Below are 15071 nucleotides of genomic sequence, written 5' to 3'. Positions count from 1 at the left end.
GATATTAAATTATAGAAATAAACATAAACATTTCTTTTTCTCTTGTTTGACTGTTCAACAATGAATGCGACGGTTGTGAATTCGATTCCAACTCGTGGAAATGATTATAATTGTTTTCTTTTTCCCGCGTTGATAAAAGAATGGTAACGAAGGTCCGGCATGGTTTGGCTCTGGAGTCATGTTTTTTTATTGAAAGTAAATAATTGTGATCACGCGAAATTTGTCGTCAAAATTTCTTTATTTTGAGGAAAAATTCGAAAAAAATCCGAAAATTTACATGCTTAAATATAAAGCGTATCTCACTTACCGGTGTTCGCACCATTTTTTAAAACAGTCACATAACAAAAATAACAACAAATTTACAGTCTTACAAAAATAAATGTATAAACAGCAAATTTATTATAGGTTAAAAATTGATTGACTTCTATTATGACGGGAGAAAAGAAGAAATATTGAACTATAATAAAAACTTTTTCAAGCAACATCAAAATTTTCTTCTTATATTAGCTTGTTTCATTTAATTATGATTGATATATAAGCTATACTTTATGAAAAACATAGCCATGAGACATTAGACCATCGTGGTACAATTGGACCTCTGACTGTAAAAATGATGGCAGTGGGTTCGAATTTTTGCGATTTGCGTAGTGGTGTTTAGTTAATAGGTGAGTAGTTTTAGTGGTGATATAAACTATTTTCCTTTCCCCGCTCTGAACAAAAACATAACGCGGCGTAGAGTACCGCCATTCGAAATACATCTTGAATTGAGGCAGATGGCAGGTAACCGAGTGTCCTAGTGCTTAAGTTTGCATTACCTGATCTATATATATAAAATCGAAAGGTCACTCACTCATCACGAAATCTCAGAAACTACATGTGCTAGGAATCTCAATTTTGCATAAGAGTTACTTATAGGACGTAGGTGCTCGTTAAGACGGGAATTTGCAATATTCGACTTCTAAGGGGTTGTTATTGGGTTCGAAAGTTTGTATGAAACTTCGTTACTACAAATGCTAGGAGTCTCAAATTTTGCATAGACATCACTAGGACGTAGTCATGGAGACAGAAATTAATAATAACATAGTTCACGCGGGTGAAACTGCGAGCGGGCCGCTAGTAATTATATAAAGATAATCTAGAGATATTTTGAACATTTTTATTTATAATATTTTGTAATTTCGATAATGAAGCCAATTAACCTCTGTCTATTTATAGCATAAAGCTATAAACTATGAGGCTGCATTATTATCTTATATTTTTTAATTAAGGGTAAATTTCAATTTAAAGAATAAACGAAATAAATAAAACAAATTGTATGTGTATAATTATTTACAAACATTAATCGTTTATTTAAGACCAAAAATATCACCTTCTGTGTTCGTAGAAGGCACAAATAGCTCCAACCATCATATACAGGGTGAGTCATATTGAACTTTCCGGTTTTGGAAGGACGTTGCACGAAGAAGGGAAGGAGTAGAAGGGTGGGGATGGTGTCATTAGACGCGCCATGACATGCAGTTTTAGTGTGAGCAATGGCTTGGTCGGGACAACATCGTGCGTTCGTAGTTGAAGAGTTTATTAAAAATGGCGGCTCCGTGATCACTCGGTATTGCGACATGCTTGAAACTTTTCTGAAACCGAAATTGGAGGAATTAACGCAGAATCATGACAACGATAACATCTGGTTCCAACAAGATGGTGCTACAGCCCATACATCCAGGCGTTCAATGGAAATCCTGCGACAAATGTTTCCCGGTCATCTCATTTCTTTGCGAGGTGACGTTGGGTGGCCGCCGAGATCACCTGATTTAACCCCCTGCGATTTCTTTCTCTGGGGTTACCTGAAGGAAAAGATGTACACGCATCGTCCCCGAACCATCGATGAACTGAAGGCTGCAATCACGGAAGAAATCAATGCTATTCCGCTGAATATGACTCGACGAGTAATGGACAACTTCCGGGAAAGGCTTCAGCAGTGTGTGGTCAATGGAGGTAGACATTTACAGGATATCATTTTTAAAACCAACTAAATTAAAACTGCATGTTATGTGCTTTCAAACAATAAAATAATTTTTACTGCATGTCGCTTTGTTTTTAATACACACCTTATTGAAATCGGAAAGTTCAATATGACTCACCCTGTAGTAATACAATTATTTTGGAATAATGATTATTATGATGATTGTAATTAATGATTCTGCAATTAGTATTTAATGGTGACGGTAATAAATTAATGATTTAATGAAATAACTTTATAACAATCACTGATTTTTTAAATAAAATATTCTTACTCCATTACAATTGAATACTCTATGTACTTAATCCATTTTAACAATTTTGGAATTTTAAAGATTTTTAAACTTTAATTCACATTATTTATAGCTCATTTACTATATTTCTATGGAAATTTTTATGTTTTTTAAAATTCGATTAAAACTTTTACATATTTTAGTAACATTTTAATAGTTAGAACTATACAAATAATCATAGGCTAATGGTACACACGAATTAAAATAAGCAATATTTTATAAATATGATTACAAATACTCAAAAGAATTTAAATGTAATAAAATGCTGCTGTTGAATCGAAAAATATACAGTAGGTACCTCATTTAAAAAAAAAAATTTGTCACTGACATTTTAATTTTTCATTCATATATTTATTGACAAAAATCATGAATAAAAATTGAAAGTTTACATTATTATATTATGGAACAGAGTGTTAATTTACAGTAATAAAAAAAAGTTAGAACCATTAACCCATGATAGGATTTTTTAACTTATAAATTGTACTTGTCTATTTTGTATGTATACATTATTCGTTTAATAATATAAAGAAATAAATTAAAATATGGCTGTCTGTAAAGGAAAATTGTACTCTTTTTTTGTACTTATTTTATATGTATGTTTTTTATTTTCTATAAACATATTATCAACTCAATAATATTTGACAGTTGTTTTATTTAGGTGTTCGAAGTTGAATAGAATTTATTTAAAAAAAATTCTATAACAAATTTTCAAAAACTTTTTTTAATGTTATTTTTCTATATTATTAAACATGATATCTGTAAATATATGTAATAAATGACACAATAGACAAAAGAAGCATTGATTCATACATTTCACTTATTAATTAAAAGCGATTTTAATATTAAAGACTAGCTGGTAATAATTACATTGTTGTACTGTCAAAACTTTTTTAAATCTCAATAAGTATAATTTACATTTATAATCTGTATTGTATTTAAAAGTGGTTGGATAATATTGAAAACACATTTTATCTTTTTAATTTAATATTTTTTTTTTTTTAAATTATTAGCAATAAATATATATTCCACAATGGTAGTTTAATGTTTAAAATTTTATAATTTGCATTTTATTAAAAAAAGTATTTGAAAGTGCAACAACTTTAAACTATTAAAACACGTTATTATTGGAAGATTACGTTTATATTAAAAAAGGTAAAGCACCTTTTGGAACTATTGTATTAGTTAGGCACATTATTTTAATCTATATTTTACTGGTATTATTATTATTAATAGATGTATATTACAGCTGTACTTTTCACAGATAAAAAATTAAAAAAAGAACAAAAGTGAGTAATCACCTGAGTAAATAAAAAAGTGATTAATGAATTATTTAAAAAAAAAACTGAAAAATAAACACTTAACGCGATTAAACTTATACTTTGGTAATAATTACCTATATTTTTAATACAACTAAAGTTATGTGAGACATACAATTGTTTCATTAATAAAACTTAATCAATTTATCGATTAATTAAATTAAAAAATAATTGTATAATAATATTTACAATATAATAATTAAATATAAATATAATATTGAAAGTCAATTAGTATTTTTTTATACGAAACTAAAAACACAGAATTTTAAGTAACTTGGCTTTAAACGTCTTTTAGGAGTTTTGTACTTGCATTATTTATACTAACGTTAAAAAGCCTCTAAAGTGAAAAGTGAATGAAAAAATGCATTTTTTTTTGTAATTTCATCAACATCTATACATCAAAAAGCTGTGAATAATGTCTTATTTGATACTAACAAATAAATAATTAGGCTATAGATTTTACATTCGAACGAAAACGTAGATTAATGCCGCTAAGATTGTTAGAGAGGATGATGTGGAGAAGTGAGCGCTTCCTCGATGTACTGAAATGTCAAAAAAGAAATAAATTAGTTAAAATTATAATTTAAATCCGTCAAAACTTAATATCATGTAAGACACTTATTTTTTATATAATAGAAATAAAATAATTACCTGAAGCGTGCTGGATCAATTGTGGTTCCACATCTAGAAAAAACACATCAGGAAAAAGCAAAATAAAAAATATAAATAAAAGAAAAATAATTAATTATAATAAGCAAAAAAAAAACATATATGTATAACTAAAAATATACTTTCTACACTAAATGCTACTGAATAAAAAGAATAAAAAAAACTCAACTAATTAAGAAGCTACTGATAATAAAGTTCCTTTAGTAAATAACTTAATAAAAAGTGTCAAAAAATCAAAAAAAGCTACTAAAATAACTTAAAATAAAAATGACAAAATATTTTTTTTTTGGAAAAAATAGCAAAAAAGAAACATTTTTTACTGTCAACAAAATGGTACAAAAAAATAATAAAAACAATTACCAATATCCAAAACAATGTTCTCGTTATTCTCACTCCAGCTCTTGTCGTTCTTCACTTTGACCAGCGCCTCGTATTTGCCGTTAACGATATCGAGCTCCTGGGACAAATGGTACTCGTGGTGCCTCGCTTTTGGTACGGGCACTTCTATTACTTCCCATTTGTTGTCCTGTTGATGAAATAAAAAAAAATATATATTAATATGATAGAGACAGTTTGACTGTAACATGATGATTGTTGGTTCGATTTCCACTTGGGAGTAATAATTATTTTCATTTCGTCGTATGTGGTAGTTTGGTAATAGGTTTTCACTGCCTACCCTGCTATACAATGAAACGATGCTGATCTTAAAAAAATAGGAGATTAAAACATCTTTTAATTATAGATTCTTTTGAAGAATCGTTATGGAATCTCTTTCTCTCTCTCTCTCTCTCTCTATTTCAAGACTGTTTCACTTTGTCTAAATTAACTTGAATAACTTGTTTAATTTCTTCCTTATACAGCAATAATGCTATCGAATACAAAGAACACCTAAGGCTATTGTTAGATTTCTAATCTTTTTAAATAACTTACCCCGTTAAGATCTCTGAACTGAATTTCAATTTCTTGTAAAGGCTGGTGTGAAAAGACCGTCCAAGATAATTTGTTGCCTTCAGCTTCGAGACTCTCAACTATTGGTCTTTGAACTAATTCAATAGATCTGTTACGTTTGCCAACTTCGTTCTCTGCCTGAAATATATTAAAAGAAATATATATTAAATTTTATATTAAAATTTTAGATTTTCGCGAATTTTACTTTATTTAGTTTTATATTTAAGTTTTTTGAAACATGACGTCTATAAAACTTTGCAGCAGTCTGTAGTCACAGGTTGACTGAGGTGATCCATCTGTCACTTTATTAATCTAGTTTAAAAGCGATATTTGAAATTATATTTTATTACATATAGATATTTTTAATTTCAGCATTTTTCTTTTATAGTTGTAAGATACTAGTGACTATAGTAAATTTACCTCGCAAGTGAAAGTTCCGAAATCTTCATCAACAACTGGCGTCACGGTCAGGTTGGAGTGTTGTCCGCTCGTGCTGAGGACGTATTGACGGGACGAGCTTTCTATCAGCTTGCCATCTTTGTACCAACGAATGTAAGCACTGGAAGGAAAAGAATAGAAAATTTTTTTTTTTTTAAATTTGATAGTGTTTTAATTCTTATTCTTTTTTTTGGTTCACGATATATTCTCTATATAACAAGGTATGAAGAGAGAACTTAGCGCTAAGACACTTCTCTCCACATGCACGCCCAGTTTTTGAGATTGCGTGTTGAGAAGCAAAACTTAACTCATTTTCATGAACAGAAACTCTGACTCTGGGTTCCCTCGGCTATGCCGCAGTGTAGGCAGATGGAACTTAGTGTTAACACCGGGACACTCTTTTTCCCATTTTCTGTTGATTTCTGCGTGTTGCGTGGCGGAAGTCAACGCCGCGCTTTGCCGCGCCTCGACACCAGAGCGAAGAAATGGAAATATACATTTAAATAAATATTTCATTTCTTCGAGTGGGGATATAACCCATAACCTGCCGCGTTTAGTCATACTTCATCTGCGCAACGACTGCCCTCAACAAAATTTATAGTTTAATTTAATATACATAATAAATATATAAACTTACGCAGGCTCATAATACAACGTGCATTGCAATACAGCTTCGACGTTGACAGCCGAGTTGACAACAGTCCTGTGTACGTGGACGTGGGGTTTGCCTAAAATTATATAAAAAAATAAATGTATTTTATTAAAAATAAACAATTTATTAATTTTATTACAACCAGAGTGTAATTAACAAAATATAAACTAATTTATAAATATACAGTAGTAATTTTAAAAAAAATAACATGAAATACAATGAAATGAAATTAGAATTGGGTTCCCAGGTACTTTCTGCCTATTCTCCAATATATGGGATACAGCTTTAAGTATAGTAATAGCTTTTAGTTCCCGAAAAATGTGTGGACAAACATATTGTATGCTTACAATATGTAAAGGCTGTTGATGCGCATTGGCGCAGTGTTTAGTTCCGCCATATAACACGGAATGTCTAGAAAATTCGGTGATGCGTGAGGAACCTTTCAAACAAAAGGTTTCCTTTGCCTACCCTGCTAAATGTGGGATACAGCGTAACCCTACAAAATATCATATACTGCTTACTTTTAACAGCAACTTCGATCTCAGCCTGATTAGTACCGACTCCATTGAAAGCGTAGCAGTAATATTTTCCAGAATGTTCGCGTTTCACATTCTTAATTTCGACTGTGTTAACTGAAAATTCTCCGTCTTTTTCAGTCAGGCGCCAGTTCTGTAAGAATGAAAATAATTAAAAATTATTAACTAGCGTTGTTGACCTGCGGTTTTGCCTATGAAATATCTAAGAGTTGTGTATGAAACGTAACTACCCTACATTTTTAAAATTTGAACCAATAGTTATAGAGATTAGCGCTATGAAACAAACAAAAAATTCTCTGTTCATCTAAAACGTTATAAGGTTTTTTCCTTCACGCTTAATTTGTTTCCCTCTGCTTATCCTGCAATGTGCCCGCAAAAATATTAAGACACTCTGGGGACAGAATGTTCTTTGTCATTGTGTGTTGAATGGCGAAACTCAACAGTGTTTTGTATCATCACTTATAAAATATAACTTTTATTTTATTTCTTTTATTATTACCTATATAGATATTGTTTATACATCGTGTTGGCGCCAAGTATCCGGTAAGCTTCCTCATTGTAAATGGGTTAAAGTGACATATCAACATAAGGTGTCAATATATTTGATGTATGTTTGTTTGTTAGAGGAAATGACTTGAACTTGACGTTGGGATAAGAGATTCTATAATTATTAAAATGTTAATGCTTTATCATTATTTTGTATCTTATGCATATTTAAAAATATTCTCATTTCACTCTGACAACCGGACAAAGCGCAGCGTTGAGTTACGCCTACAAACAATCTCAAAAATTGAATGAAGACTTACTCCATTTTCAGCGCCCTTGGAAAAGACGATTTTCGGTGGTGGCGATCCAGATACTTCACATGTCAGAAGCAGGTCGTCACCCTCTACTATGTGTCCGTTGTCGGTTGCTATGAATTCTGAAAAAAAAGTATTCAAGTATGAATAATGACATTGGTGTGTCATATCAATTTCCTTAATAACCCAAGATCCCAGGGCCTCCAGACCTCGTCATTTAAGCAAAGATGAAATTTTAAAGACCATTATTCTAATACGAGTATGTAGTTAAGAAAGTATGAAAGCTCACTAACTTGAAAGAGGCGCTACCTCTGAAAGGGCCCCACTTTCAAGACTGACGTAGGTCTGGGTGCCCTAAAATTTCAGTTCATATTAGCATTCTGTACTCCTTCTCTTTATACTATAGCTGTACCAAATCTTACTCCACACTCCTCCGCCTGCACAGTTCTCGTGAACACGGCGCAAAATATTTTTTTCACATATAATTAATTATTAATAAGTATAAAGATATAACTTACTCGAAATCCTAGGTGATTCCAAGATAGCTAAATTATGTTCAATAGACGGTCGGCCATCTTGCATCAGTTCACACTTGTACTTTCCACCATCTGTCTCTTTGACATCTTTTATCAATAGGTCAGTGGAATTGGCGGGACTGTAAATGAAAACAAAATAAGATTAAAAACAAACATATTAAATTTCGAGGCCATAGCTGTCCAGTGGTAATGTTAACGTGATGGTTTTTGGTTCAATTCCCTTTGAGAAGACATTTAAATTATTTTCATCTCCCTGTTATAATAGCCAAAGCTAGGCGTTGAGAAAATTAAGCTGATTGTGATGAACAAAGAGTTTTAACATGAGATTCTCCCTGGATAAAAGAGGACAGGATAAGAACCTAATGATTACTCTGATACAGCATGAAACTAGAAAAAGACTTAAATCTCAAGAAAAAAAAATATTCGTAAAACCCAGTAACTATACTCACACAAAAAATCGATCTCGGTCCTCAAGTGGACTTAAACGTGCCTCATCAGGTTTCATACTGACTATGTAGTGACTATCTTCATTGATAGACCACTGTACTATGATAGAGGGATCTGTAATAAAAAAATCACATATTATTTTAATATATAGAGGCCGTCGTAGCGGAATGTATTGGAAATGGGGTGTTGCGGGGAGAACGGAGTGTTTTAACACTAGTTTCCTTCTGCCTTTTATTATTATTCCATAAACATATGTATATAGATATGCGTATAAATTAATATTTTTACAGTATTAAACAAAAATAAGTGTATCATATATCTATATAATAAATATTATTAATTTTATTTAAGTACTACTTTTTAGCAATGTAGGCTTTTAACTTAGCAGCTATTAATCTTAGTTCGTTTAGGTTGACTTAAACTAAACTTAATAAGTGTATAACTTAGTTATTAATAATAGATTTATCATTAGTAAGAAAAATAAATCGTTTTAAATATATCTTTTTCTAATTTTACAGGTACGTGTCGAAATAAGGTGACACCTGTGCAAGCTCATTTAAATATTGCATCACGACATAGTTCCGGTGGCGCTCGAACTTCCGGTTAACGGTAGTGTTGAGATCATCAATGTATGTAATATGTACATTTATTTACATATACAAATTATACAATAAATGATATGCATATATAATTATAACTTTCACGCGGTATATTGAAAAAACATAGTGTTAAGACACTTCGTTCCTCATTTTCCGCCTAATTTTCGAGAGATCAACTCAACGTGCGCTCTCTTTTGTTACCAGAGCGAGGAAATGTATATAATATATTTCTTCGAGTGGGAATTGAACCCACTTATAACTAAAATAAACAATATAAGAAATTTTATGTTTGATACGATAAATACTAACGATATTTATCCAAAGCATAATCTTTTAAAAATAATTTATTATTTAAACATTAATTTAACTTACCAGGCGGTGATACGTTGCATTCTAATCTCACGTTTCTGCCGATAGTAACATTATAGTTAGAAGGCTTTGTCAAGATGACTCCAACTATGTCTTCCTCTGCGTCGTTACCTGAAATTATTATTTATTGATATATATCATTAAGTTGCGGGTTCGATTTTCACTTGAGGAAATTAGTTATTTACATTCCCTAAGTACCCAATGCCTTATTTAGTGTGTCAAATCTGTTCTTTTTCTCTTTGTTATTTCTGCTTTCTTTTTTATATTAAATTAAACTTTTAACGCTTTCGCCTCGTCCACTATCATCAACCCGTACATACATGCCCTTCTGAGGGTATGCTTATGTTTGTATGTGACCTTCTTCCAGTATTATCGGTACCATGCTCTCGAAGAACAACCAAGGACATCTTTATCTATCTAATATCTTTCAGCTAATATTAATTAAACTATAGATTGATTACCTTCAGCGTCATTTTGTGCTTCGTCATCGGTTCCTTCGTCAGCCAGCACATCATCATAATCGTCCTCCTCAAGTTGACGACGTTTCATAGAGTGTCGGGCTTCTGTATCAATGGAAGAAAATATAATATATTAGTTTGTATATTAAAAAGTCTTACATATTTTATAATAAACAAAATTAGAAAAAAAAACAGCTTCACACTGTAATTCGTATATAACGGGGAATCTAGTGCTAAGACCCTCCTTTCTCTGCTTTTCCACAATTTTCGTAACTTTGAATCTCATAGTAACATCCAAAAAGGTATCAAACTAGCAACCGCTTTCTATATATACCTATACTTTAGCTTGTTTGTCTGTCTGTCCATTTATCTTTTCTATAGCAATTTAATAGTGTATTTGTAACTTTGTTATAAAATCACTACAGCCATTAAAACTGTTATCCATATTACCATTTAACATACGAGTATCCTTAACTCCATTTTGGTCTGAATGCGCATTAACATAGAGCATTGCCTTAAAAGTCGATGATATAATGACTAGGACTCCTGTATTGCTTAGGTAAATATTTTATATGGACTCAAGGTATGAAATGTAGCGGTTTTATATTAATAATTTATATATTTTTAAGCTTGACTTTTTATCGCCAGCCAGGCAGGCAGAGAATAAGGATTCTTATACCTCTTTCTCATCGTCCACTAACCTTAATCTTAATTAAGAAATAACTTTACTTATACGAGGGTGTAGAGCAAAAGAAGTGAATTTAGAAGTAATATATCCGTAGAAATATTTTTTTTTGGCCACTAAACTTAACTGGATTTTCATTTAAATATACGATTCATACGCATACAAATCTCGTTCTTTTCGATTCAAATGTCAATTAACAAGGAATATTTGTACGATACAAAAAAATATTACTTTTGTTTGATGATATTAAAAGAAATTGACTTAATTAAATAAGATCAATTTTGTAATCATTTCGTTTTCGCTGTCTCTTACAGCTTGTATCGCGCGTGTACGCATGGTTGTCTTTCAAGCTAGTAATAATTCTAAAATTGTTTCCCGATGGTCTGTTGATACAATGTTTAGCTTTACCTTATATAGAGGAGGTTCAAATACCTTTAATGTTTACAAATATTATGATTTAATGGATGTTTACCGATAACAATGAGGGTTTTTTAAACATTTGTTTTTTACACCAGTACCTAGAGCTTTTTTCTAATAATTTGTATGAAGGTTATACGTTTTAAAATCGACAAATCGAGTCTTAAAGATAATTCTTTCATACAGCTTTGCTCGACTTGTCTGCACATGCACATAGCAAGGTGAGCAAAGTAATCTGGAAATCTAGTATTAAAACACTCTGCCTCCATAAGACACTACTGTTCCTCACTTTCCGCCAATTTTTTTGGGCATTGCCAGAATATTTCTTATTATATTTTTTAGCTTTACGAGCGTATTTCAAATAAATTAAAAGTTAAGCAAAGGGAACCTAGTGTTGCGTGTTAAATGGCTCAAGTAAGTCTTGATATTAGAGAAAATGTAAAACTGCGCCAGCCGCCCTCAATTTTTACTTCATTAAAAATAAATAAATAAATAATGTTCTTATTCTTTATTATTCTTGTTCTTCATTCTTTAACCTGCAAAATACTGTAGAATAGATGTAAAGAAGAGAAAAGTAAAAAGAAAACAAACTAACTAACCAAAGCTATTCAAGACTTAGTTAAATCGGTCCCTGCATATAAATAAGCTGGTATTATGGACAGTGAGGAAAGACTGCATGTCGGTTCGTCTGTCCCACTATGAATACTAAACAAGTTGAATGTCTTTGACGGACAACGAAATGGTTTCTTTTAGATTTCCAAATGATCTAACAATTACTTCCTTTGAAATTTATTTTTTACTACCATTGCCAGCCGTCTTAATAGCAAGTTCTTTTTTTCTATTCTACACTGTATTTCGTATATAGCAGGGAACGCAGAGGGAACCTAGTGGTCATTCTTTTTTCCACAATTTCCACGCACCGTCCAAGTTTAAGTGCTTTGCAAACATGCATTATATGAATAATCCAGTAGTAAAAGCGGGCGAAGCCGCAATAGGGTCGCTAGTTCTTTATATAAAACAACAAAAAAAATCTATGTATTCATCCCTGGCTGTTTTAAAATATAAATTCAATAAACAATTAGGAACCAATTTTAAGTATTAATGCTATTAAAAGTGCAACTTGTATATTTTTTCCAAGTAACTGAGTAACTTCCCCATACTTAACCATTTTAATTAGATAATAGCACTGACATGATCAATGGGCAATTACTTAAAGGTAAGTTTCAATAAATTGCTATACAGTTTACCTATAGCGTTGGGACATACCGTACGTCGTAAATATTTCCACTTTAACTCGATCGAATGGTAACTAATGGTAACCTATTGCTAATTTTATAATTATATGATTTTTTTATTGATCCCGTGACGTGTTGTGGGTTCAATTCCCACTTAGGGATTTTTTTTTTGGTTTTCTCGCTTTGTTAAGAAGAGAAAGCGCGGTTTTGAGTTTCTTCTGCCTCGGGCAGAGAGTAGGCAACGAAATGTAATGTACGGGATTAAGCTAAATTAATAACTCCAGAATGGGGGGAAAAGTGAAGAACGGGAGTGCCTTAATGGTAACGCTGCACAATGCAAATGCTGCGGCACTGCCTATTTTGCTAAGAGAGCAGCCTAGGGTAGACTCGTCTAATTTCGAGACATTTGGTTCGCTTGTTAAATGATAGCTCAACGCCACACTGTTCCTTACTATAATTATAAGAAAAATGTAAATAAATAGATATTAAAATAAATATTTTCCTGATGTGGATTCGAACACACAACTTTCTCGAAACACTATGCACTATCCCACGCTCAAAGTTAGTGATTAATCACTCAACTTTTCATTTCGCCGATACAAAGCCCCACTCTGTCTATCTAGACCAGGAAACATCTATATTATAATCTTGTCACCATTACGTCAGTCACATGACTAACTGTCCATCTTGACGTTTGTCATCCTACATATCTATATATTTATAGAGACATAAAATTTTCATATTGAATTTCAATATGAAGCGGTTGTGATTTCGAATCCTAGTATATATAAAGGACTGTATTCTTCGTGTTTTTGGTTCAATTCTCTATCAATTTTTTGCAAAAATAACTCAGTTTTGGGTGAAAATAGAGAAACGAGTGATTTATCATGTAACAGTTTCTCTTCCTATCACTTTTTATCACCCTCTACAACTGTCAACGCCGTCAGTAAAACTAGTCCCAAAATAATAAAGAATCTAATAAAAAAGCGCATCACACATAATTTGGTTCAATGTAACCGTATAAGGAAGTAAAGTGATGAACGGACAGAAACAGGTCATTTCAATTAACTTTAATTAACAGACGGACATACAGCTATGGAGTATGTATACATAGATATATACATTTGTATGAGAACTATGTAAGTTTAGAACGAAAATTATTATAAAGACCTAGTGGCACTGGAATCTATAATAATATTATGAAAGTGAAGTTTGTTCTGTTGAAGGCGTTAATCTCAGGAACTATATGTTTGAAGCAGACAAGAAGACTATAGTGCTATATTAGATATAGCTACGCAGGTACACGACCCTTAGTTATTTCATTTTTTGTTTTTTTTTACAGCTGCTTTTTTAATGGCGTCAAAGTTAGAAAAAAGCTAATTACTTTATAATATATATAGTATGTATACAATACTATTCAGAAATTGATATTTAATCTAGACTTAATTCTATGTGACCTAGAAGTGACCTAACAATATGGGCCATGGACTGTCCTTTAACCAATTAATTACTGTAACTTCATTTCCGGATGTTCCTACATACATAAAGTAATTGGATAGTGCGAAGTTTTAAAAATTTTTTTTTTACTCACGCTGTATCTCGCACACAGCATGGTAGGCAGAGGGACCCTTAGTGTTAAGATATTCCTTTCTCCATTTTCTGCCGAATTGTGTGTTGAACAGCGGAGAAAATGGAAATATTAAATATTTTATTTCCTCGAGTGGGAATCGAATCCACAACCTGTCATGACAGTCTCACTTTGTCCTACGTTCTCTCTACTTAACTTTCGAAATGCGGAAGACGTATGAAGCTTAAATAAATATTATAACAAACTAAAAATATGGTCTCCGTACTTTTTTAAAACAAAAAATCCATAATCCTTCATATGAGTGGAATTTGATAATTTAAAATATTAAAATAAACTCTGTTACTTAAAATTAAAGTTCATTTTTAATTAAACGTGTGGAGATACTCTTATTTATAGGAAGAGATGACTCACCAATGCAGCTGATCAAATATTTCTTATTAGATATTATTGGAACTTGCAGGCTGACGAGATTTTAATATTTTGTATTGAAATAAGTATGTTTCATCATTGCACTATGAAAAGAGAAAAGCAGCGGGTAAAATATATACTTCTATAATAAAACTGAAGAGTTTGTATGAGTAAATGCTAATCTCAGGAACTAATGCTTCGTTCTATACCGAGGCTATATCAAATCACCCATCCGGCGAAGCCGTTAACTCTAGTGACAAATATATGTTAAAGGACATCGTGGTGCAATGGGAGAGTGTCAGATAATAAGCATAAAGGAGGTGGGTTCGAATCCAATTCAGGGGAATAAATGTTTTTGTATAACCGCGATGTCTCGAATTCGGGTGAAGAGTGGGAACGGAGTACACTAGACTCTCTGCATATCATGCTATGGGAGCTTTAGCGTGAGACATTGAACTCCTCCAGTAATTTTTCAACACATAACCAAACGACAAAAAGTGTGGACAAACTAATTTTATATATATTTATCTTTTGTAAGCTTCAATAGTAAATGTCTCTACATCAATCTACGTCACTATTGTGAATAGAATATATAAATCACGTAAAAAACGACATGTGGAACTTTCTTCCGTGTGACTTTTGTATAGCTGTTTCTTTCCTT

At 31.8% G+C, this 15071-nt stretch overlaps 1 protein-coding gene across 3 annotated transcripts in view; it reads right to left on the bottom strand.

The window, feature by feature from the left end:
- Nucleotides 1-1311: 1311 nt before the first annotated feature.
- The window catches only part of LOC146541022 (lachesin-like), a 116135-nt gene continuing 102375 nt past the window's right edge, over nt 1312-15071 (bottom strand). For all 3 annotated transcript variants that reach the window (XM_085189303.1, XM_085189294.1, XM_085189311.1), the window contains exons 3-14: nt 10081-10182; nt 9623-9730; nt 8654-8765; nt 8187-8323; nt 7675-7790; nt 6854-7001; nt 6318-6408; nt 5663-5801; nt 5225-5380; nt 4655-4820; nt 4277-4309; nt 1312-4167 (exon numbers count right to left, since the gene is read on the bottom strand). In XM_085189303.1, the coding sequence (XP_085045429.1) occupies nt 4085-4167; nt 4277-4309; nt 4655-4820; nt 5225-5380; nt 5663-5801; nt 6318-6408; nt 6854-7001; nt 7675-7790; nt 8187-8323; nt 8654-8765; nt 9623-9730; nt 10081-10182 (1391 nt within the window). In that variant the 3' untranslated portion in view covers nt 1312-4084. The remainder of the gene's footprint in view (nt 4168-4276; nt 4310-4654; nt 4821-5224; nt 5381-5662; nt 5802-6317; nt 6409-6853; nt 7002-7674; nt 7791-8186; nt 8324-8653; nt 8766-9622; nt 9731-10080; nt 10183-15071) is intronic.

Source organism: Heliconius melpomene, chromosome 1 (assembly GCF_056956725.1).
Source record: "Heliconius melpomene rosina isolate 202511_hmr_F chromosome 1, ASM5695672v1, whole genome shotgun sequence".
Lineage (NCBI taxonomy): Eukaryota > Metazoa > Arthropoda > Insecta > Lepidoptera > Nymphalidae > Heliconius > Heliconius melpomene.
Note: the sequence above shows the minus strand (reverse complement) of the source record. Positions and strands in the feature narration are given on the sequence as shown.